Raw genomic sequence first — 22,055 nt, 5'->3', positions numbered from 1 at the left:
ACGATGATGTAAGAGATTGAAGAAACAGAGAGATGTAACTTCTTTTTGTAACGTAATTTTGTGTTTTTTTGTTATTATTTATGTGATTTTGTTATGGTTTTTGGTGAACTTTTGTAAACTTATGTAATTATATTTATTAATGAAATTCAAGATTTTTTATTTATTTAATTATTGTTATTCACGGGTTACTTGCTGCCCGATCGGCCCGTGACTGCCGCAACCCTATCGAGCTCGCGTGCACCCCTAAAGGGCAAAGTGTCCCGCCCGATAAGCCTGATGACCATTAGCGGGCTTCATGTACCAGAGCCCGATCCTCCCGAAACCGAAAAAAAGTGTTCGCAGGCGTCCGAGCCCGACCGAATCCCACCCCTAGCCCTTAGGTAACTCCGTAACACTCAGGGATGTTAAGGGTATTTTCGTAATCTACACTGAAACACCAGTTTGACCCGCTTGATGTTCCGAGTGAAATCACTCCTCTTCTTCTCCTCCTCATCCTCTCAGCTATCTCCAGCTTTACGACATCCTCTCTCTAGAACCACACAGAATTCCTTAGAACATATGAATCCAATTCAAAACCAGAGACATTTGATTTCTTCAATGGGAAAAATGGGGTCGATAAGACTTTCCATTTCCTGAAACTGCGAAAATTGTCTTTAGCAATGTTTTCCATTCGGTCAAAGTTAGCTTCCATCTTACAACCATGGCTGGTAACGGAGCTAGACCTTGAACTTAAATTAGGGTTTCTTCGTTCACATGGAACTGCAAAGAACCTCCACTTCAACATTTCTGCACTAAACCAATTAATTAGCGAGTCAAATTGCTTGTACTTCAAAGATGTTAGAATCGATAAATTCTGTGTTGGATTTTCTCCATGGTCAGTCCCTGCTTTAACAGTGAAAGCTCATGGTGTTCATGTGATACTAACTGCAAGGTATAACTACTGTTTCCTTTTTTGGGGTTTCTTAATTCTACTAGTTAATAAGAATTTATTGATATCTCATATCTCAACTATATGACAATTGCTTCATTTTACTTGAAGGGAAACCATCCGGAGTTCGAATTATTCGTATGCTATGGAATTGAAAGAAGTTCTCTCAATCATTGATCCCGAGGTAGTGTTTTGATAGGAATTTGCTTATTTAGTTTGATTTTATCATGAACTTTCCATTTTGAGTTTTTTCTCTGTTGAATTTAGGGTATTGCTTTGCATGACGTCATCGAAAAGATTTCGGCAATCGATTCTACGAGGAATCAGCTTACTAATTCTCTAATGAACATTATACTCCAGCAGTGTCAGTTGCAAATGCATGATATTCATTTAGAAGTCCAATTGCCGGAGGAGATTGGTTGCATTGCTATATTGAAGATGAAAGAAATTCGTATGGGAAATTCGCTTCCGGGTAGTACTTGTTTGGTAGGAGGACTTATTGGCTGCCCTTTTGTTTCTAAAAGAGAGAGTTCTTTGGTTGTTAGTGCTAGTGATATGGAGATCGAATTGAATAGAGGAGACTATGTTAACTCTGTCTTTCATTCAAGTGGTTTTGTCGCTTGCATTAAATTGAAAGATTTTCAACTTCAAAACCTTGAATTTCGTATTCCACAGTTGAATTTTGCATTCTGTCCTGTCGATCTTCCACTCCTTCTAACATTTGATATCTTACTACCCAAAGAAGTCAAACCTCTTAGAAATGGTAGGGAACTATGGAATATAGCTGCAAGGAAAGTTGGTTATCTGAATTTAAATCCTAGATCATCATTTTGTAAAGTAGTTAGCGTTGCGAGGTTATGGTTGCGGTATGTCCATGCTTATGAGTCTTTGTTACTATTACTCGGATATTCTGAGGAAACAGAGCTAGAAAAATCTGCAGCTAAGATGTTGATGGACAAAAAGTTCTGCACCCGCGTTAAACATGAGCAGGAGGTGATTAGCGAGATTGAAAATGGATTGCCTGTAGAGGCCCTTGCACGGGCACGGCGTGTAGCACGATACAGAGCAGCAATGCATACTCAATGTATTCAAAGTACCTCCGAAGCATCGTTTGGATTTAACGAGGTAGCAATATTCATCAAAAAGATCCTTTCACTACTCTCTTTTCTCTGGACTAGTATATGTGGCATATTCCTGTTAGTAATAAATGTACTCTCTCTGAAGAGCGTATTCAATAGGCACGAAGAAAGTGATGGGTCGTCTATTGTTACTCAAGATTTTTCACCACTATACTGTGTAGTACTTGGACAAATTATAATTTCTTTTCACCCCATAAATCCACTTCTTTATGCTGATAGCGGAAATGCAGAGCCTCGTATAGGCATTGCTGACTTGGACTTGCATTCATTCTCCATGGTACTTGATGCTCTCTTTTTTGTTTACACGGCTGATAGCACCAGAAACTCCTTATCCTTGTCTTGTGGGGATTTGAAAGTCAACATGTCATCTTCATCTATAAATCCACTAACAGATAGAAACCTGAGGGCGGAAACAAATAGTCAATCCACCAAAGGACATAAAAAAGAGAAAATCCACGAGTCCAGTTCAGTTGTGTGGAGCGAGGGAGCTGCCCTTTCAAATAAAGTAGTGACTGGATTCAGAGATTCAAGAGAAAATGCTGGATTGTTGCATATGGAGAGTTATTTAGATGAAATGTGGTCAGACTGGAAAGGAAATCATAAGAAACTTGAAGGAGGTAATCCCCAGTCTGAGGAAAACCCGATGCTTCTCTTTGAGACTAAAAAATCTCTTAGGCCAGATTATGGGATTTGGAGGTGCTGCTTGACCATGGGAAAATTGAATTTCGAATTGTCGCATACATCAATTGCGTCCGTTGCTTTGTTGGTTTGGCAGATAAAACATACCCTCTGTAAAAGGGATTCTGCAAACTCTTCTGTAATCAACCAGGTACCAAAGCAAATGGAATTGGAAGACTACTTTGAGTCTTACACAAATGAAATGAAGATGGCGATGCATAGGATGATACAAGAAAAGAATATACAAGTTGCAGTAGTTATAGCTGGTCCTACAATCAGATTGTTACCGGAAGAAGATAAGTTTCTTGGTTTAAAAAAACAGTTTCATCCTGCCAATCAGGGGGATATACTTGCATTTGAATTGCAAAACATTGAATATGTTGTTTGGCCAACCCAAAAAGCTAAGTCGGCAGAGGTGACTGCAGAACAAAGGAGCGATGATGCAGGAACATCATATCATAGGGTGAAGGAGGGTTGGTTGATTGATATTCTAAAAGAAAATTCTAATGTCAATTACATTTCCCAGGGACAGATTATAATTGATTGTTGCCTGAGAATTAATGGTTCAAGTGCTTACTATGAGAATACAGAAGAAAGCCACCGACGCGAAATGCTTCTATTGAAACCAATTATTATTCAGTCTTCATTCTGCAAGTATGTATTATCTGTTATCTCTACTTGACTGTTCCATGCTAATAACTGTTCCATGCTTTAGTAATTTATTTCGTTCACACGCAAAGTTATTTAGTGTTAGTAACCGGATTAGCCGAGATAAAGAGAGCGAGTGAGAGGTAGAACATTAGTTGATGATTGGGATTTTAAGAAATGGTGTTCTGGAAACCTAAAGGTGTGGAAGCGGGTTTGAAGTGTTTTCTGCCTGGATATTACTGCTTTCTTCTTTGGTGGTGCTTAGCTTCCATAACATTTTTAGTTTCAAGTTTCTAGATGGTTTTATTGATTTCGTGATGCCATTTTCATCAATGAGAGGGAAGTATACTTGTTCACAAAAAAAAAGGAAAATTTTGTGAACAATTGATCAATGAAAATTGGGGAATAGATGAAAAGGATAATTTTTTGACACGGATGAGTGGAGAAAACTATATTGTTTGTCATTGAGGAAAGAGGATCTGCCCTAGTCCTAATTCACTGCTATAACTAAGAAAATGGGGAGTAAAAAGATTGAAAAAAAAATCTTAAGACAAAAAAAGCAACACACATATTCTTGTAGTTGTTAAAATGGCACATAGCAACTTTGCAAAGTCAAGGTTTTTTACTATTTTGTGTTTTCATACCTTTATATTTGTAAACTTTACCACTATTAATAATTTTTTTTTTCTTATTTTCCACAATTGTCTTCTCTGTATCTGATTAATGATATCAGTGGACAGTATGCCTATTTTTCACTCATTACTTTTGTGCTTGAGACGATATTGAATTAGATACAAGTCATAAGTGAGTCACCAACAAGACCTCTCAAGCAACTCTTTTATATTTCAGTGTCTTCCTCTTTTCCCTTATATATTAGTGAATCTGATGCAGGGAATATCTTGATTCATTCGCAACAGCTGTTTCGACTTTATCAACGTCTGTCTGTGGAATGGCTAACGGGATTACTGTTTTATCATATATGGACGAGCTTTTGATCAGTTTTCAGGTAATTATATTGTTGTTATTATTAAAAATAATTACTAATATTACTATTACCTTCACTATTGCTACTACTGTTACTATTATTATTTTTTTGAAACTTCGAATGAATATAATTAAGAAGAATTACATAAGGGTAAAATATTCAAGCTTATCAGGCTATTATGTTATTGATCTTATGACATTATGTTATCCCAATTGAGGACTATATCATTAGAAGACAATTTTTTAGCCCCTAGTGTAGTCCTACTCCAAAGATATAATAGCCCTTTGACGTCTTCCTCCTGCTGTGATATCTCTTGGTTGCTATCCTTAAAGATCTTGCTGTTTCTATCCTTCCATAGGCTCCACAGTATGGCACTTGGAATCATATTCCAAATTTCTTTTCCTTTTTCCCCCTTCTAGATTTCAGCCATTGTTCGATTGCATCTCGGAGGATGCAGGTTGACACCAGCTAACCTTACCCGATCTAGTAAAGTATTGCCAAAGGTTCGAAGCATCTTACAATGGATGAAAATGTGATCAGTTGTCTCCTCTGCTTCTCTGCACATGAAACATCTATTAACGAGTTGATATCCCCTGTTGTTCAGCTGCCCATATAGTGATGCTCACTCTTGGAGGGACAGGTTTGTTCCAACTGAGGTTATAGATTGGGAACTCCCTATCTGTAGTATCGTGTTCTGCTCTTTTGTAAAGGTTCTGTTACTATCATTAGTACTTATTAGGAATACTAATTATTGATTTAATGTATTATCTTTATTATTGGACTACCAACTACGAATATATCATTACTATTTTTCCAATTGATGCTTTTCTCTTGATAGAAAGATATCTATACTTATCTTTTAGTATTTTCATGGAAATTTACTCCCAGGTGGTTCAATGCATACTCTCTACAGTTTCATGCAATTTTGCAAGTCTTGACTCTGTATGCGGGATAAATTTTGAAGAAATTGTTGGGAGTAGGAATAGATTAGGTGAGGACATTGATTGGTTGACACAAGCGTATAAAGCAAAGGGTGCAGCATTGATCCTTAAGGGCATGAATTTGGTATTTGATGTCACTCTTGACTTTGGGACGCTTGATATGGTTCTGGATGACTCCAGGAAAAACTCCATCTCCGAGGAAAACTTGAAAGTCTCTGGTGCTTTAGGAAGTAAACCGTTTCCTGATGGACCAGAGCACGGCCTTGGGTTTTCTATTCAGCACTCACATGCTACTATTTCGTTGGGAGAAGGTATCTGGAAAGTTGTGATTGATGTTTCGGGTATCAAGTCCGTTATTTTCAGTTTTCAAAATCTGATTGGAGAGTGTGGTCATGAATATGAATCTGTTGATTTGCTTCTTCCAGCCCATAATTGTTTGTATGAGTTTTCTCTTTCTGATTGTACTTTGGATTTCTGGGTTACTTTGGATATGGGTGCCTTATCTTCTGGGGAAATGAACGATGTCACTCATGGTTCTACACTTGGTACAAAGAGTTCAAATGCCATAAATGCTCCTCATTTAAACATTCTTACAGATGGTTCAAACATCGAACCGCATACCTTCAATCAGATTTCGAGGCGTGAACAGCCTAATTCAAGTACCGAAGCACCATCAAAGAATTATGATCTTCTCATAAATGTGGAGGTTGGTGATATTTTTATATCAGAGACCTTCATAAAGAAGGCTCTTATCGAAGAACATCAATCAAAGAGGCTCCAGTCTTCCGTTTCTACTGATGGAGGTTTTCGTAGAATCTCATGGTCAATCCAGGTGCTTGCTGCATTTCAGTTTCTTTACGTATTTTGCATACAAATTGACTGCTGTTTTCCACTGAATTGTGTCTCCTTCTTTCTTCCTACTCACTTTGTCTGTTCGCACAGGAGATGGTTTACTTGTGTCGCATTTATAGATGCTAATTTCCTATCATTTTCCAATATGATAGATTCCATTAAGATCCCAACTTTCAAATTCAATCTTTCAATTATATGCTCCTCCGAAGCAACACAAAAAGATTAGCGAACCTTAAATTTTTTTTTTTCCTGTTATAGAGCAGCTCTTCGTACAAGATCTTTTTTGGGTTGTTTCTAATGCAAATGTATTTAATACGAATGTACACGGTGGAATTGCACAGGGTGGTCTTATCGTTCTTGAAACTGCAGCACTGGCTATGTTTCTTCAATGCTTTAGTGCATACGTTTTGCATATCACAAACATCTCTTGTAGTATAGTATCATGTGCGTATCTTTCATCCGGTGAAGACATTTCTACATCAAGTAGTTATCCTAGCAAAGCATCTGCTGAGAGAACGGATTACTCATTCCTAGCACCGGAGACATGTAATGCATCACCTGAGCTCAAATCACAACTATTGGAGGCTCTCATGATAAGACTAAGTCAGTTTTCTCTAATACTTGTTGCTGCAGATGGATCTGGTACAACGGTCTCTTCTCTAATGTTTTTGTATTATTTTTATTTGTTTTTATAAGACATCTTATCTTGCTTCTTTCTCTTTGCAGGTGGTATATGGGAACTTATTTTAGAGGCTGACTTCCATTTGAACCTTGAATTTACGAGTTCTAGTACAAAATTGCTATTTGATAGTTCTCACTTAACTGTCCTGTCCAAGAGTCTTCTCTGCAGTTGCTCGGAACAGAGTCAACAGACCAAGGTTCAGATTCAACTCCCGCATTTTTCATCTGTTACAAATAAGAACGTGCCATCTCGCTCTTCATATGGAGATACATTTATCTCAATTCGGGACATGGCGAGTGTACCGACTGCTTCTAATCAAACGTACTCCTCGGGTGTTCCGCATACAAGGAAAGAAAAGGAAGCTGAGAAGGATATGTCTGGATATTCTCGTATAAGTCATGCAAATTGTATTGTAGAACATGTAAGTGTAACTGCTTCCCTGATGATTGAGAAGACTGTCACCGCAGGTGAGGTGGGTCTTCCATGGCCGAAGAGTGACTGGGTTGGCAGTGGTTCTGTTTCTGGTTTGGAATTTACGACCTCTTTGTCTCAAATACAGGTTTTTCTTCTTTCGTCCCCCTCTCCATGACTTTTTGTGCTTAATACAAACGTTTACATTGGAATGTGCTATATTCCTTAGTTGGAATATGTTACATGCTTCTATTTATTTCAGATGGTTCTGACTCTTGTCGCACCACTATCTACGCTTTCAAATGCGGAATCTGCTGGCAACTCAAAAGAAAATCAGCAGTCGACGAATCAGGAACTAAACAGTAGTTCAGTAATTACAGTTCCTGATGGTAATTCGAATTAATACCCTTTTGTCTGTTAGAAACTCTTGCTGTGATGAACTTGAGAAATTTTAAACTAAAATGTCATGATTCAAGCAGGATCTGTTGTTGCAATACAAGATGTTCACCAGCACATGTATTTTGCTGTTGAAAGCTTGGAAAACAAGTACCATTTAACTGGTACGATCCACTATTCTCTTGTTGGAGAAAGAGCTCTTTTCCTGGTACGGGAGTATATATTGCTTCACCTTTCATTCAGCACATATTGCTTAGGTAATTATCTATTATTAACTAAGTAAAAAGGTCAGGTAGTAATAATGTTTTCATACTATGCTCTAAAAGGTGAAATCCTGTTTAGTGTTTACCACTTTATCATGCCAACAATGGTCCATCTTTCTATCTCAATTTTTTTTAATGTGCATCCTACTCTCTTGTAACATATACTAGGGCCTCAATGTTTCAGTTACATTCTGGACTATTATTTTTTATACTTGGAACACGTTATCGTGTTACAACCATAATGATATCAATTTTCTCCAATGATACATATGCTTTTACTGATCTTTATTTCGTCTCATCCATTGTATCTTATATATCCAGTATGGAATACGTGAGATCACAGATGAACCTAGTAAATGTAGGTTTCACCATATTGAGACTCAAGAGTCGCGTCAACTAAGTTTAGTCGTGGCACAATCTTGATAGTATTAATTGTCTCCAATGAATGACTGCTCTTACCGTTCCCTAATTCCTCATATTAACTGTCTAAGCCATTATGTTTTATCTACTCCAGTAGGGAGCACATGAGAGGACACAAATGATTTTTTTACTTGCAGGTTTTGTGATATTGAGTCTTGAAAGTCACACTAACTTTGTTCTCTTAAAACCAATTTGCTGCGACTGTTATAACTTAAAGTGTATATACCTTATTTCCTATTTTTTCTTCTACAGGTTCTCTTATTCTCATTCAGTCATTGAAAATGTTAGAACAATTATCATGTTCTTTAAGAAATGCATGCAAGTTATTTTTAATCTAGGTCGTAGACTGGTTTTATTGCGATATCTTCTATACCCTAGATCTGCATGTGTCCAGGTGAAGTACTGTACTAGAAAGAGATGGGGCTTGCAAGTTTCATGGTTCACCTTGACATCCTTGCATGCTAAGAGCAGTTCAGGAGAACCATTCCGATTAAATTACCAGCCAGGATCAGGTTTTGTTGATATCTCCAGTACAACAGACTATGACGAGGCATTATGGAAGATACTTCCTTATAAGCCTGAAAGTTTTGAGGATGACGATGATCAGGAGTCTTACAGCCAATCTTCGAAGAATATCTTTTATCTTGTTAATAAGAAGTGTGATTCTGCTGTTGCTTTCATTGATGGGGTCCCGGAGTTTGTTGAGAAGCCAGGAAATCAATTCAAGATCAAAGTGTTCCAGAATATTTCTCCGAGACATGATGCTTTAAGTCTGTTCACCCCTTCATGGAGGTCCGATGAAGCAACAGATCGGCAGAACAGAGATTTTGCTGAAGGAGAAATTTCTAGTGCAGAAAATTTGTCAAATCTAAACATTAGAATTGACAAGGTTTCTCTGACTATTGTTGATGAAGTCCCAGATGCAAATGATAAATTTCCCCTCCTTCAAGTATGCATTAGTGATACCGGATTCACTGTTCAAGTTCTATCCTCAAAATTGAGACTTATAAGTACATTCACTGTTGCTATTCTTTACTTTGATGCTCAAATCAATATATGGTGAGTGATAGAAATTTTCTTTTGAGAAATTAAAGCTTGCTATTTCTTTCAACCATAAGCTAATATGCAGGCCTTTCCTGTTTTGAAATATTTATATTTATTTTGTTCAACTGCAGGAGAGAATTTGTTCAACCTGTTGAAATGTACGTGTTCTATCGTTCTAAATTTGTTTCTCAAGGTTCACAAATTGTCTCACAAGGAGCACCTGTTCATTTCTATTTTAGAATGAATCCGGTCAGTAGCTTGATTTATCAAATTACCTTCCTTTTTTCAGTACTAACTAGATTTTACAAACAGAGTGTGCTGAGTTTTTTCATGGATATTGGCAGGTGGATATCTATCTGACTGAGCTTTCATTGGACATAATTCTCTTTCTGGTTGGGAAGCTGAACATAGCTGGTCCTTATGCAGTTCAAAGCTCAAGGATTTTCGCAAATTGCTGCAAGGTTAACAGTTCATAGATGGGTCATTATTTATTATATTTAAAAAATGGATGAATTGGTACATTTTTGCTACTTGTGCAGTCTCTCATTATTTGATAAAATGCTGCTAATATGTTCTGCTCAGGATATTATAGGGGTATTCGTTATCAATATCTTTTATGAGAAATTGACTCCTAACAATTAAAGTTAGATTCAGCCATACAGGCATAACTGGCGACAACAAAGATGATATGCTAACTTGTTGTCAAAAGTGATTCCTTAAAATTATAGAAAACTGGATTCAATATTCATCAAAAGCTTTAGAGTTAAGATTATATCCTCTTGAGGGAATGTCGGAGTGACCTTCTACAATCATCAATTAGGAATAAGTTGAGCCTAAATTTGCAATATAACTTTCACTACTTAAATTTGTAGTATCAGTCTTTCTTCATTGTTATTACCCTCACATCCCATCTTGCCCTCTCTTACTGTCCTTGATAGATAAACGTATCACTTTCAGCTGTAGTGCGTTAAATTGCTGTATCTAAGCTTTTGGAGATGACCACGGAGCTGCATCTGTTGATATCTGTATTCGTTTTTCAGTATTGGAGTAGTGTTACGATCCTTACAGAGCTTAGTCATTTTCTATAAAATCTGTCAAGTATTGCTAGGCTTGCCAAACCTTTTTCCTAAAACGCACCAACATAAGTGGTTGATTAATAGAATCTCTTGTAGAAGCCAATCTTTCAAATTCTTGTTTTAATAGCTTGCCACATACGTGGGAGTAATTTTTGGTAGGAGAAGCATTTTTCTTTTTCGGGCTATGGGTGCTCTGGAAAGGTGTTTTCTGAAGTTATTCTACTACTTTTGTAATGCTTTTTAAACATGGCCTTTAACAATTCGTTATGCATTTCCCTTTAGATAAGAAACTTGAAAGGGATTTATATTTTGGGTTCTAATAGCAGTAGTAAGTTTATTTATTCTCCTTGCCCTCTTGCAATTCCTTTCAATTTCCAGAATTTTCCTTGTGTACTTTTACATCCTATCTGTAAGATTGTTTGTTGACACAAACATTTTGGCAGGTGGAAAACCAGTCAGGTCTAAATCTTCTGTGTCATTTTTATGATAATCAAGATGCAACTGTAGGTGGAAAGCAATCTGCTTTTATCTTCTTAAGGTAAGTCTTTCTAAGTGCCTCTTATGTTAGCATCTCACTGGTGTTTGGAAGTGTCACCTGGTCTTCTCATTTTAATGAATTTGTTGGACTTTAAGTTTAAATAGTTAATTTTTTTGATTTTTCGAGCTTACCCCCTCGTAACTAATTGGTAATTGAGTTTACCCCCTCAATTATGGATAATTGAGCTTACCCCCTTATATTGTGTTTGGCGTACGTAAAATAATTGTGACTACCAAGACCAATTATTCTTAAATATGATTCCTATTAGTTATTCCACCTTACTTTATTGTTTGATTTGGTCGCAAATATAATTAGTAAATATTTATTTTGTTTGTACATTATTAAATTTACGATATTATTATCAAAGGGCAAACATGTCCTTAGCAACTTTGACAAAAAATCTAAATTCAAGGGGTTAAGCTCAATTACCAATTACTAAAGGAGGTAAACTCAATTACTAATTAGTGTTGAGGGGGTAAGCTCAAAACACCCATTTTTTTTGCCCTGAATAAGCAAGAAATTATTTGAAATTCCGGAAAGAACACAAGAAGTTTAAGCCTAGAGTAATAACTTGACCAGTGTATTCCTATTTGCAACGCTTTGTCATTCTAAAATGGTGGGATCAGTACCTATGTACTCCACTACATCTTTGCCCCCTATGTTATGCTTGATCATCTTGACTCAGCTCACATCTTTGATCTTGAATCTGGATTTAAACCTGTATGCAAGGAATGCTGCAGTAGCCAGCCAGTTACCTGAAAACTCACCATTTGTATCGATTCAACTTGCTGTACCTGGTGCTTTCTCTACTTCTCCAATTCACGTTTCTCTTTTGAGTGCTCGAATACTTTCTTGGAGAACACGCGTGGTATCATTACGAGGTACATTCTTATTGTTGTATTTTACTTGCAACATCATAAAAAGATATTCTTAGTTCTGGAGCTACCTTTGGCTTCCAAAATTTAAGCTTTTGATTTCTTATATGAAACAAATGGATTTATAAGAAAGTTAACCACAATGATGACATAAAGGAACTCTGTTTGCGTTTTGGTTTGCTATATTATCTTACTTATCGTTTTCTGGAAAATAATATCGACTTTCTCCTTGGCAGATTCAGGATCTTTCCCGGGGGCATTTGTTGTAGTTGAAATTTCAAAGAAAACTGAGGTATCTTCGGATTGGAGTTCTGTAAAAGATGATTGTACTATTTCCAGTATTTCACTGTTGGTATAATGCCATTTATTGGATAATTTTCAGGATGGCTTGTCCATTGTGGTTTCTCCTTTATTGAGGATCCATAATGAAACTGGATACTCAATGGAATTACGTTTTCGGCGCCCTCAACAAGAAGAAGCTGAATCTGCTTCTCTTTTGCTGCGTAGTGGGCATACAGTTGATGATTCTATGGCAGCAGTAGATGCTATAAACTTGAATGGGGGTTCAAAGAAGGCACTAATGTCTTTAAGTCTTGGTAAGTTTAATTCTATTGTGACTTTTTACCCCCAAAGAATTGATTGGATCAGCTAGTTTTCAGTCATGATTATTTTACCCTTCTGAGGGCCTATTCATGCTTGTTGATTTGTGCTCTCTCTTCTTCCATCTTAGTAATTTCCTTTTTTGTTTGTGATGTATTTGTAGGTAATTTCCTATTTTCATTTAGGCCGGAAATTGATGAAGGATTTGAGAAAGAACTAGTTTCAGTTGAGTGGTCAGAAGATATGAAAGGTGGCAAGGCAGTTCGTCTTTCTGGAGTATTTGATAAACTAAGTTACAAATTCAGGAAGACATTAGGTGTTGAATCAGTGAAATATGCCTTCAGTACTGTACACTGCTCCCTTAAAGTTAAAGACGTACATTTGACTGATTTACATTTCTTGATTCAAACCATTGGAAGAGATGTACCTGTCATACGACCTGATAATCTTGGAGGCATGACTGGGACGAGGACTTCCCCAGTGGCATTACAAGAGCAGAAAGAAATCTTTCTTCTCCCCACAGTGAAGGTCTCCAATTTTTTGCAATCTGACATCCACGTGCTTATAACTGAAAATCATCCAGGTAGTAACAGCGCGATTAAGCCGTTCAAACCTATTTAAGTCTTTCATGTTGTACAGATATTTGTGCACACTTTGTTTTTACAGTTTTTTTTAAGAAAAGGGCAAAAATACTTTGGTTAGGCCATAGGGCTTAAAGCCAAGAATTAATAAATAATTTACAGAGAGACTGTAATTGAGAGGCTAGGGATACTACATTACCATGTTTGTTTACTATATCCAGTTCACCTCAAATTTGTCTAGAGGTATTTTATTGCAAGTTATTGTTTGTCTTCTTTTTCTGCAGATGTAGGTACATCTGAAGGTGGTAATCACATTGGCAAGCAGGCCACAATTCCAAGTGGATCAAGTGCTTGCTTGTATGGAAATCCTGCTATAATATATTTCACAGTTACTTTAGCTGCATTTGGTTCAAGGTGCAAACCTGTTAATAGTGGTGACTGGGTAAAGAAACTACATAAGCAGAAAAAGCACACCCACTACTTGGATATAGATTTGGATTTTGGTGGGGGGAAATACTTTGCCACTTTAAGGTTACTAAGAGGGGATAGGGGCATTCTGGAGGTTGTTTTCCACTAAATTTGTCATAGATTAGCATAACCAGTTATTCATGATCTAGAAATACAATTGATTTGGATTTTGTAAAATGTGCAGGCTGCTGTCTTCACTTCTTATACTTTGTGCAATGAGAGCGATCTTATCCTCTTTTGCTTTATGGCAAATCAGAAGCCTATATCTAGGTAGTTAGGTTCATCAGAGTTGGTGAGTACTAGCTAAGCTTCTATTATCAGCATTATTGATTATTTGAAGTTTATGTAGGGAAGAAGCTGATAGACTGGGTTCAAGCCTTTCTCCTGATCGTGGTACAGTTCTGCCTCCGAAGTCAAAAAAATCATGGTTCTTGAAGTAAGAGTTAGTATAGTTACTGTTTAGTTCAGCAAAGACATACTGAATATGGTAGTAATGTGAAGATGGAAAAATAGAATCTCCTTCCAAAGGGACTCCGTTCCCAAAGCTTGGCCTTTACTCACCATTAGATGATAAGTGCTATTATGCAAATATGGAGATGATGTCAAAACTCAAAAGTACCAAATCTTTTATCTTTTGACAAACATTAACAAATAACTGTGAAAAAACTAAAAGGGAACACGAGATGTGCATAATCCCCATGATATCAATGTGAGCAACTGCTAGTATTCGGCAAAAATATCTGAGTATCAAACACAGAAAAAGTACTAAAAGGGAGTATTTTTGTAACAGTATTTTACGTATATTAATCAACTTGGCTGTATGACAAATTTCGGGCCATTACTATTAAATAGGAGAATGATATGACTTCCTGTGACTGAGTATATAATGCAGGAATACTGGGTTATCTGGGTAAAAAAGACAGCACTAAACTTTGTTTGGGTTCAGCACCACATATTCTTTTTTTTAGCGTCAGGGAGTTTTGACCAAATTATCCCTTGATATATGAAATTAGAGTTCTTTTGATCTTGAGTAATTTGCGAGGGTAATATTTTCAAAGTTGGTTGGTTTTATAATTATTACTATTACTTTAATGTTATCATTTTAATGAATTATCGTTCAACTGGATCAATATTTTCACAAACGGTTGATTTTTCTACCTTCATCCTAACCCAAAATTATCTCACCATTAATCAGCCCTTGATCACGTGAGAAGAACTTCAAGTTAGTCAACGTTCTAATGTGGTGCTAATCTATAAATGCCCAATTGTGTCGTGGATGTCAACCTTCGGTTAAAATATGAATTTTTACCCATAGGTCATTGCCTAGAATTTAAAATATGGTTATGGATCATGAACACTTCTGCTAAAGAATGTCTAGTGCTCATTGTTCCAAAAAAAGTCTAATGTTTTAACTAAAGAGATCGGATCTTGCTATGCACATACTTCCTGTTACTGGAGATGTGGTACTTTATCTTATTTCGCATTTCATATTTGTTTCTAGATCGAACAAGGTAAAGCTTATCTCATTAGAAAACAAAGCCTCCGCAGCGCCGCTAGACTTGGATGCTTTATCAAGATTTACAGAACTATGCTTAGAAGTTGATGAAGGAGCTGGAATCAAGTGTATTACGAAGCTCGGGGTGTCACTGAGTTCATATCAAACTCAGGTTGTTCCATCACAGATAGTATCGTTGTCCCCAAGATATGTTGTTTCCAATGAATCACACATGACCATTATTGTTCGCCAGTGTTATTTGGAGGTATTCACTTAAGTATTTATTTCCTTTTTACATTTATCCTCTCCAACGTGAATTAAGTTCTGTAACTAATATTGTACATTTATGCTTTATCTGAAAAGGATGACAGGGATGGCATTGTTGCTGTCAACAGCAAAGAGAGGGCAACTTTGCATATGAAGTCTGGACCAAGCAAGAGGAGAGTAATTGGTGCCATTGATTCCTTGCTCAGGAAACATAAAAACACTGACGAGGATTCTATAATGTATATCCAGTTTTGCCTGGATGAGAATGGATGGAGTTGGTCTGGGCCAATATGCGTTGCTTCTCTAGGAAGATTTTTCTTGAAGTTCAGAAGATCCTTAGATTTTCTTGGGCATGAACCAAATTTAACTACTCAGCAAGAAAATAAACTGGAGTTCGCTGTTGTGCAAGTTGTGGAAGAAGGTTCTACACTAGTTTTGCAATTTCAAAGACCATTAAATATTAGCTTACCTTATCGAATTGAGAATTCCTTACGTGGTGCATCCATGGCATATTATCAGAAGGTTGCTCCTTGTCTTCTGACAATTCTGTGAAATTTTAAAATTAACAGCCGCTAATCTGCTAAATTGTTTCAAAATTTTTTTTTGGTAAATTGTTTCTCTCATTTTCTGCAGGATTCATCGGTCCCAGAGATTCTAGAACCTGGAAGTTCTGTCAATTACATCTGGGATGACATTACGTTGCCTCATAAACTCGTTGTCCACATTCCTGGTATGTGCGCCATTTAAATATCAAGGTTGCTATCACTTTACATACGCGATAGCTACTGATGGTTCGCTATAGATACCATTTATTTTTGCAGGTTCCTTCTTTCCCGTGGTTACATCATGCAGTCCTTGTTGTTATATGTTCTCTGTGTTTGCTTTACATTTTTTGCATGGTTTCCTATGAATTTCTGGTAAACTTATACAAAATGTTCAAATTCGATATTGATTTGGAAATTGTGACCTGGAACTGCTGTTTGTGCTCATTTCATTGGGGATTGCTAATTCTGTATTTCATACATTCTCCATATTTACCACTTTTTCATAACTTTTTGTTAAATATGAGTGATGTGAACTTTTTTATGCAAACTGTAACAAATATTTCCTTTATAAAAGAAAAATTTTCAACTAGAAGGGTTCTTATTTCCTAAGTTTACTAAACAAAGTTACATTTAATCAGGCTAAAAACAGTTTGACTCTTATGACCCAATTTATAGGAACTGATACATCACAATAAGTTCATGATACATTATTTCGGTGAAGAACTGGGACACCAACACTACAGCTGCCAACTTTAGTAACTCTTTTTCACTGAAGATAAGAAAGGTGCTCACCAATGAGCATCTGGTTGTGAAACTCAGAAAGTTAATTGTTCATAAATAATTAGATACAATATTCCTTCAGGAATCAGGCTTCATTATGTATTTGATACGTGATTGTGTGCGCATATGAGTATTTGTTTGTTCGTGCATGCAATTGTGGTGATGATTCTTGTGACCTTTAATATCACAAGCACAATTCGGCAGCTATTTGTTATGCCCCCTATTGATTGTCACTACTTGCTATATCTGAATGGTCTATACTATGCATATATGTGAATTGTGGAATTTGCTTCCTGTCAGTCTGAAGCGTGGTTATATTAAATCTCTTTGATCACATCCATTATTTTGGTTGATCATTTAGATATGCGTCTCACGCGCGAAATTAATATGGAGAAGGTGCGTGCTTGGAAATCTCTATTAAAAGTTCGACAAAATAAAGGGCTGGCTTTGCAATTCCCTCTTGATAAGAAACTGGGAAAGCAGAAAAAAACAATCAGAGATGAATCACGTGATCTAGAAATGCTAAAGGTTGGGTATGAGGTATATACAGATGGAGCTACTCGCGTTCTACGAATTTCTGTATTTCCTGATACTAAGAATGAAGATGAAGTATTCCAGCCACGTGCAAAGATAGAGCTAAAAGTTACGAACTTTTCAATCCACTTACTCGAGCATGGGAAGCAGGTTAGTCTCCATTTACTCATCAAAAGCTTTTGTCATTATATCCATCATCATCACAAGATTCTTGAGTTAAAGTTGCACATCTGATTTTCTCGGCCTACATTCAGTTTCTTCGCTTGTCTTGCCTAAACCTTGCCTTCTTTTGACATTTCTTTTTCTTTCAATCCATTCTGCCTCATGATTTCACATAATGTAGTATGCTGTAGACTGTTTCTCTATATCATCTCTTTAACTTTTCTTGAAGGATGAAGATCAGCAATCAAGTTATTCTCCAGTTGTAGTAGCAAGGCTTAGAAACATTAATGTAGATTCAATGTTTACTGAGAAGAACAAATATAATCAGATCAAGATACAGGTACACGTTGTTACATCTCAGAGATATTATGTAATGTATAATTTATCTCGAAACGTATTTGCTTATGATTCTCAAGAGTAATGGTCAAAATTCTATCTCGTTTATTCAATTATTTCTGGATAATAGTCGTTGCATGTGGATGAGAAATGGGCTGGAGCACCCTTTGCAGCAATAATACGAAGAGATCGATTAAACTATCCTGATGCAAAAGGAAATATGCTGCAAATTCTCGTCACCTTACTTCCATCCAATTCCAACGTGAAGCAAGTTCGATACGCCTCCATTGTTTTGCAGGTACTGTTCCATTCTATAGATTGTCTCGCAAATATCCCATGTGCGTCATGTTGGCTTGAGCGTCTGCAGAACAAATTGTCGTAGCAAGACAATAGACAAAAGGATGTAAACCCATGGAGTTCTTTGCATAAATTGTGTTTAGAAAATGTTCTCATTTATTGAAGCTGTTTGAACATTCCACAGCCCATCGATTTGAACATTGATGAGGAGACACTAATGAAACTTGTTCCATTCTGGAGAACATCACTTAGTGACTCGAAAGCTCCAAGCCAGCAGTTTTACTTTAAACATTTTGAGATTCATCCAATTAAGGTTTGATTTTCTTACGAATCTCATTTGATTCTTAAGCAACAAGATCATTAATTCATTATTCAACATATCCACCTTACGCTTTATTTCTACATGGTCATACAAGATTGTAGCAAGCTTTCTTCCAGGGAGTTCAGATTCAAATTACAGCTCCGCTCAGGAGACTGTGAGAACGTTATTGCATAACGTGATAAAGGTACTTGAATCATTCTTGTTTAGTTTATCCAGTTTTGTTTTATAACCATATTGATAAGTACTTATATTTTCCACTGACTTCAATTTTTTGTTGTACTAACGTTATTGTCCTGTACATAAATTTATGCTTTTGTTTACCTTGTTTTAGGTGCCTTCTGTAAAGAATATGAATGTGGAGCTCAATGGTGTTCTGGTCACTCATGCTCTTGTAACGGCGCGTGAATTGGTCATTAAATGTGCACAACATTATTCATGGTAAGACTGTTAAATATGTTTATGTGATGTTTTAGACTTTTAGTTATTCAACCACATCTGGTATGGGGTAGACTTAAAAGAATTGGTCTTTCAGGTATGGAATGAGGGCTATTTACATAGCAAAGGGAAGTCCACTGCTTCCGCCAGCTTTTGTTTCCATTTTTGACGACTCTGCTTCATCCTCTCTCGATGTCTTTTTTGATCCTGCTAGTGGCTTAGTGAATCTTCCTGGCCTCACAATAGGTAATATTCCTCTTTTTAAAGGGAAATTTGGTCAAAACTCCTCATAAATTTTTCGTTTTGGTGAAAACGGATCAACCAATTTTTGTAGTCTTCACCTCCTTAGGTATTTTTTTTTAATTTGCAACGCTTTGAAACAACTTTGTGACACCTTGCAATACCTTGCGACAACTTTGCAACACCTTGTGACAATTTTGCAAAAAATATTGGGTTTTTAACCAAGCAAAAGTACAAATATTTGGGGTTTTAACCAAAAAAAAATATAATTTGTCTTTTTAACTAAAAAAAAAAGTTTAAAATTGGGTCTGCGGCCCAATTTCCTGATTTTCTAATACATGGTTCATGATTTGAAATGCAAGGGTCGCCCTCCCACCAAAAAAAAAGACATGTAATATTTTGTTTGATCAAAACCCACACATTTGTATTTTGTTTGGTTAAAAACCCATGTTCAATGCAACCAATGAAAATATTTCTTGCAACCAGTTGCAGATTAAGAAAATACCTAAGGAGCTGAAGAGTAGAAAAAATTGAGTGATCCTTTTTCACCAAAGCAAAAAAACTTGTAGGTAGATTTGACCAAATTTCCCCGTTGAAAAAGAAAAATCAATATGATATTCTGATTGGCTTTTAGTATTGTATCAATTACGAAGTTAACTGTTGTGCCAATCTTCAGTTATTCTTTTGGTGCTAAATCGTTCCTTGGCCAACTTATTTTCCAGTTAAAGTATCTTCAAATGTAGCACATGAACTTGAAATTGGCTCACATCGTAGTCGTCCTAGCTCCTAAGGCAGTAGTGGAAAAGTTTTTGCTGGCAGTACCCAGTGTGAATATGCTTGATCATCTAAAATGTGTGAATATTGTTTTGTGGCTGTACGGATGGTGTTTTACGTTCATTTTATTTTGATCTTTTACTAAAAGTTCAATATCTTTTCTCTATTCTCGTTTGGATTGATTTTGATGTTCAAACAACTTTTCATCCTTTTTGTTTGTGTTTTCAAATCTGTATCCAGGTATGTTCAAGGTCATTAGTAAATGCGTCAATAAGAAAGGGTTTTCCGGTACGAAACGCTATTTTGGTGATCTGGGCAAAACTGTAAGTTTCAGTCATTAAATTGTATAAATGGGCCGCTGCTGAAATTTTGTTTAGAATATCAATTACGAGTCTTTCCCTCTCTCTCTTTTTGCAGGTAAGAGCAGCAGGGTCAAATGTCCTCTTTGCTGCTGTAACTGAAGTATCAGACTGTATTCTGAAGGGAGCAGAAGCTAATGGTTTTACTGGAATGGTAATCCTGTCCCAATTTTCCACTAAATAAATGCTCTTTCTTGTTTGGTTATTACTAATGGTCTAACCATCTTTTTGGGGTTTTTATTGTGGAAGATTAATGGGTTTCACCAAGGAATTCTGAAATTGGCTATGGAGCCTTCACTCTTAGGGACTGCTGTCATGGAGGGCGGACCAGATAGAAAAATCAAACTCGATCATAGTCCTGGGGTTGACGAGGTAATAGCGGCGCTAAACCTTCAAATACGAATTTCTTGTCCATATTGAGATAGGGTCTTCTTTTTGTTGGTCAAATTCTCAACAAATATGCTTAGATCAAGTTTCACTTATTACTCTACCTAATGTGCGAACCCACACTCATATCCTACTTTGTTTCTTAGTGCTGCAAACTTATTATGAAACTCAAATGCAGTTATACATCGAAGGGTATCTGCAAGCTATGTTGGATGCTTTATATAAACAAGAATATCTCAGAGTCAGAGTCATCGACAACCAAGTAAGTATAACCTTACTAATTTTCTCTTTATCATACTAATCGTCTTGGATTATCAACATTCATAGATATTTCATCTGTATTTTGCCCGTCAAGAACTTCGTTAGGAGTTGGCTCTTACATCAACACTCCCCAAATATTGTGCAGGTTATTCTAAAAAATCTACCACCAAACACCTCGCTTATAAGTGAGATCATGGACCGTGTAAACAGCTTCCTCATGAGCAAGGGGCTATTGAAGGGAGATCTGGGAACAACTTCTCATTCTTTTCGCCATTTACGAGGAGTAAAGGTAAATTCGTCTGACCTGGCAAGAATTCCCATTTATGATTTTTTTTTTCTTTCAGATCCACCGTGACTTGAATCTTTTAGTGAGCTTGACATTAGAAATAATTTACGTGGCGGTGTTTTATGCAGGAATGGAAGATCGGACCAACAATTCTGACTTTATGGGAACACTTGTTTGTGAGTTTTACAATCCGAATACTAAGAAAGCAAGCAGGTAAGCTTATAGAAGGCATTACAAAGAAAGAAAAGTCAGAGCCGAATGAAGAAAAGGCAATCGTCCCAGCATCGATTGAGAAGAATCAGGGACTTGAGTTGAATTTGAAATGGGGTGTTGGCAAGTTTTTGATATCGGGTATGATTGCTTACCTAGACGGAAGGCTTTGTCGTAAGATCCCAAATGCGGTAGTGAGAAGAATAGTTAGTGGTTTTTTGTTGAGTTTCCTTGACAAAACCGACCAGTAATTAAACTTGTATATACTATTATGTCATTCATGTTAATTATTTGCCAGAAAACGTATAATCTCAATTTAGTGTTCTAAGTCTGGTCTAAAATTTATCACCCCACCATAACTTTGTCGAATAATTTCGCTCCTAACATACTTATCTGAAGTATCAGATGGACCAATTTGGAAGCCAGAGGACATTTCAGTGAACTCAAAACACATTTTCACTGGAAACACTGAATATAGGAATCTGTTACTGAATCCACAGGAACAGATGTGGGGACTAAGAAGCCAATTTTTTATGTTACAAAATGAAACAAACTCAGACTAGGTTAAAAGTTAAAAGATCAATCAATGATTCTAGCTTCACTAAACTCAATTAAATAATTAAAAGTTGAAATAGACTTAAAATAGAAACTTTCATTCATTAACTAATCAGATACACCATTAAAACAACAAAATCAGTAGTAAACTAGTATCAATCACAATGATCTGTTAAGAGTACTCAAGAGAAGTATCCGATTAACATTAAACAACACTACGAAGATGGAAGATGGTCAGTAATTGGTTGAACGACGGGCGAAAGCGAAACTTCTTTTGCAATTTCC

At 36.5% G+C, this 22,055-nt stretch overlaps 1 protein-coding gene across 1 annotated transcript; it reads left to right on the top strand.

The window, feature by feature from the left end:
- The first annotated feature begins 443 nt into the window (after nucleotides 1–443).
- LOC147545307 (vacuolar protein sorting-associated protein, putative (DUF1162)) lies at nucleotides 444–21,517 on the top strand. The gene is made up of 36 exons (XM_086673783.1): nucleotides 444–931; nucleotides 1,040–1,112; nucleotides 1,196–3,399; nucleotides 4,285–4,399; nucleotides 5,267–6,151; nucleotides 6,513–6,813; nucleotides 6,898–7,412; nucleotides 7,527–7,653; nucleotides 7,744–7,868; nucleotides 8,738–9,402; nucleotides 9,519–9,636; nucleotides 9,732–9,848; nucleotides 10,907–11,001; nucleotides 11,731–11,882; nucleotides 12,113–12,168; nucleotides 12,259–12,472; nucleotides 12,640–13,059; nucleotides 13,342–13,619; nucleotides 13,710–13,795; nucleotides 13,875–13,961; nucleotides 15,027–15,285; nucleotides 15,384–15,809; nucleotides 15,921–16,017; nucleotides 16,974–17,296; nucleotides 17,538–17,648; nucleotides 17,775–17,942; nucleotides 18,126–18,254; nucleotides 18,358–18,447; nucleotides 18,595–18,701; nucleotides 18,796–18,944; nucleotides 19,953–20,035; nucleotides 20,130–20,225; nucleotides 20,321–20,443; nucleotides 20,637–20,720; nucleotides 20,865–21,008; nucleotides 21,134–21,517. Exons 1-36 carry the CDS (start codon nucleotides 660–662, stop codon nucleotides 21,464–21,466), a joined length of 9,627 nt encoding a protein of 3,208 aa, XP_086529909.1. The 5' UTR covers nucleotides 444–659; the 3' UTR covers nucleotides 21,467–21,517.
- The last annotated feature ends 538 nt before the right edge of the window (nucleotides 21,518–22,055 follow it).

This window comes from Eschscholzia californica, unplaced genomic scaffold (assembly GCF_041429995.1).
Source record: "Eschscholzia californica isolate CP2 unplaced genomic scaffold, dmEscCali1.0.p SCAF_4, whole genome shotgun sequence".
Classification (NCBI taxonomy): domain Eukaryota; kingdom Viridiplantae; phylum Streptophyta; class Magnoliopsida; order Ranunculales; family Papaveraceae; genus Eschscholzia; species Eschscholzia californica.
The sequence above is the reverse complement of the archived record's forward strand: the minus strand, read 5'-3'. Positions and strand labels throughout refer to the sequence as shown.

Excerpts from the sequence above, each read along its gene's own strand:
- LOC147545307 (XM_086673783.1), top strand. The coding sequence starts at position 660 with ATGTTTTCCATTCGGTCAAAGTTAGCTTCCATCTTACAACCATGGCTG. Across the intron at positions 13,620-13,709 it reads GGGATAGGGGCATTCTGGAG|GCTGCTGTCTTCACTTCTTA; the intron begins GTTGTTTTCCAC and ends TAAAATGTGCAG. Across the intron at positions 20,721-20,864 it reads TCAGAGTCATCGACAACCAA|GTTATTCTAAAAAATCTACC; the intron begins GTAAGTATAACC and ends AATATTGTGCAG.